This window comes from Oncorhynchus masou, chromosome 15 (genome assembly GCF_036934945.1).
Source record: "Oncorhynchus masou masou isolate Uvic2021 chromosome 15, UVic_Omas_1.1, whole genome shotgun sequence".
In the NCBI taxonomy this organism is placed as follows: Eukaryota; Metazoa; Chordata; class Actinopteri; order Salmoniformes; family Salmonidae; genus Oncorhynchus; species Oncorhynchus masou.
In genome coordinates this window covers 63,558,252-63,561,460 of record NC_088226.1, presented here as the reverse complement: position 1 = coordinate 63,561,460, position 3,209 = coordinate 63,558,252, and the positions used below count along the sequence as shown (strand labels likewise).

Sequence of the window (3,209 nt, the reverse complement as noted above, 5' to 3'; positions counted from 1 at the left end):
CATTGTTGCAGTCCATTGATTTACATGTTAATGGGATGGATATAGTACATTGGAGTAGACCTAATTGTGCAAGTCACATTATAGTTCAAATAAAATATCAGATGGTTAATTGTTTTATCAATATTTAAGTCATGAGACAAGGCAATTTCAAGCCCTGAAATGTGTACCTTTGCCTCACTGCTGAAGTTGACTGGTTACACCAGATCTTCACAGGTTACTGAAAAAGGGACATTTCATACCAAAACCTTATGTCAGCAAGCAAGTTATATCTTCACTTTCAAAATACCGAATCATGGAGTTGAGGAACTTCATTTTAGACCTGGGTTACACATTACAAAAGCTCATGCTCGTCAATGAACAAAATGCACAAGACAAAAACCTTAATCTAGATATATTTTTTATCATCCAGAATGCATTTGGGCAGGGAAGCCAGTCCAGTTGATTATTACACCATCAGTCAAGAAGCTTTTCCTTTATGTTGAGAGGACCAACAGAAATGTCCTGCTCCCACTGGAAACCTAAGAGCAGAAAACCATGTCTATATAAGGAGAACTCTGAATCAAACTTCACAAAAGGATTGTTTCTCAGTCAATTCCTGGGTGACTCACGGGTGCACTTTTTTGTTCCAGCCAAGCACTGACCGCCAATTTAGCCAAAGGTTTAGGTGAATCAAGTAACTAGGTGCTTGAGTAGGACAAAAATGTGCACCCCAGGGAGGCATCCAGGAATGGATTGAGCAACACTGGACTGAGGTGCACATGTACCTGGATCCGGTTCCCTTCTCATGCCACAGTCTGTGTCACAACAGCCACACACCTGGTCTTTCTTACTGGCCTCGCGCCATCTATTGAAAAGAGAGTGTTGCATATAGTACGTACAAGCAAAGTGCACACCCTGCCATATATACCCAGACTTACCCATTTGAGAAGGAACAAGCCTTGTTCTCATGATCAATAGGGGATGAAGCGGTTGTGGCTTTCAGGAGGCAGGTAACGTAAAGCTGTTGAAATTACATTTGTTGAAGTCTCAGCATCGGTACCACATAAGAATTAGTAGATTTGACACCAATTTAAAGCAACGTCATGTTGGCCACACTATGCTTCATTTATGATTGAAGCTCAAACCTGCCAATTCTATAAATTTGGACATTCCGAAGCTAATTTGCAGAAGATCTCAGGATTAACTACTCACTGAGCCAGTGTTCACAACATGAAACCTAAAGGCATCGATCTGGAACTGGAGCGTGTCATCCGTGGTGCGAGGTATGAACTGGGACCTGGAGCCTGTCAGCATGGTGTCAACCAGACAACTGAAGGCCACAAAAATCAAAATTAGGCTGCCTACACTGCTGAAACTCTGGAAGGATGCCATTCAAGATGGCTGTTGATCTGAAGTGTGGGCAGGTGGAGGGAATGGGAAATGTTTTCCTTAGCAGATTAAAGAAAACGATTAGTCCTTGAACTAGATAAAGTACCTTACAAAGGACACTCACCCACGGTTCTCGATGAAGGCATATCTTGGGACAGTGTTGGTGTTTGGGATGACTGTGGCTACACAGTTGTCCACAAAGACTCGGAGGGGCACATGGTAGAACTGGACGACAGAAGCTTCAAAGTTAATAATATCTCCAAGGACGTACTCTTTGCTGGGTCTCTCCAACTGCCAGTTGTCTGCAAAGACAAGGCAACAGTAATGCTTATTCCAAGTCAGATAAACTAGAACAGGGTCTGTACATCAGCAGTGTGGTTTTATCATGGCAAATATAACTGCCATCCTTTTGTACTCTGGGGTAGCCACCTCATTCCAATAACTCAGTGGCGGTTAGATTTGCCAGTTGGCAACACCATAGTTTACAAACAAGTGCAGAGACAGCATTTAAGTCAATGCCTGTCAAGAGCATTGCCAACATGGCAAGGACAAGCAGTTACTAACCAGTCATTAGCCTCAGGGAGAAGTAGAGGAGCTCCTCTGCAACCTTAGTGGAGGCATAGGGATTCCAGGTGGGCTTCACTGAATCACTGCTCACATCATGATTTCTGTAAAGGAGTCTTTAAATGTGAAACCAAATGGCCAAGGAAGTGTATCCAAAGTTGATTGAACTGAATAAAAAAAATAGAACCAACACAGGCGTAGTCACCTCACCTTTGATAGTGGCACTCAACCCAGACCACCACTTCTGTAGTCCGAACAATGGGGCTGCTGCCCAGGGTGGCTGGTGTATAACGGAGTGTGAAGACATAGACAAGTGAATCCTCAGTCATCTGGAATCAGAGAAGCAAACGGCATTGTAAGAAAATCAATGGTAGTCAACCTAGAAAAGTCATAACGATGCCAATGTTCAATGTTACCGTCAGAGTGCTGCCACATTCGTGCAGCTCAGTGACAAAGATCAGAACTTGAGCGGAAGCATCCTCCCCAGTGACAGCACAGCCTCCCAAGGTAAGATCCGCTGGGTGAATGAGTTGGCCGATACCGAGCAGATCTCGCTTGACTTCCACACGAGCAGCAGTCTCCCCACATTGAACTGCAATGCTACTGGCAGGCACAGGAAGCGGTCTCTGCTCATCAATAGCCAACTGCACCTCTTTGACTGGATCTTCAGGATATCTCCAGGTCAAAGGCTCATTGAAGGTCTGCTTTGACTGGAGGAAAGGGTTTTGAACTTGCGTCGGTGTCTGGACCCTGGCGGGCCATTGCACAGGCCTTGGTTGAAATCTGGCTTGTTCTTGAACAGTGCTATACTGTGAAACTAATCTCCCAGGGGCATGTGCCACTTGGCTCCAAGATTCCGCTTCCGGATAAAGCTGCTGAACTGTAGCTGAACAGCCAAAGGTAAGAAGTAGGAGGAATGAAATACAGAGAGCCATTATTATCTAGTTTCTAGTTACACTTGTACATATTTCTTTGCCATTTGCAATAACTACAGTGTCTCTGAACAGCCATTTTGTATCCCTTTGTCTTAGTATGACTCCACCCCTTGTTTAATTTACCTAATGATGTTCCAGACATGTTACACAGCTGCACATATACTACAATCTGAACTGGATGTATCTCAATACTGTCAAGTATCTTCATTTATAATAGGGATGGTCAACTCCAGTCCTCGGGGGCCTGATTGGTAACACACTTTTGCGCCAGCCCCAGCTAACACACCTGACTCCAATAATCAACTAATCATAATCTTTAGTTTAAAATACAATTAGTTTAAT

General features: G+C 43.9%; 1 protein-coding gene across 1 annotated transcript; it reads right to left on the bottom strand.

Annotated features, from left to right (window-relative positions):
* Window positions 1-453: 453 nt before the first annotated feature.
* LOC135556899 (zona pellucida sperm-binding protein 3-like) lies at window positions 454-2,867 on the bottom strand. Its single transcript, XM_064990307.1, has 8 exons — window positions 2,349-2,867; window positions 2,143-2,261; window positions 1,933-2,036; window positions 1,493-1,670; window positions 1,192-1,309; window positions 918-1,000; window positions 765-844; window positions 454-518 (listed from the first exon to the last, which is right to left on the bottom strand). Exons 1-8 carry the CDS (start codon window positions 2,865-2,867, stop codon window positions 454-456), a joined length of 1,266 nt encoding a protein of 421 aa, XP_064846379.1.
* Between the last annotated feature and the right edge of the window lie 342 nt (window positions 2,868-3,209).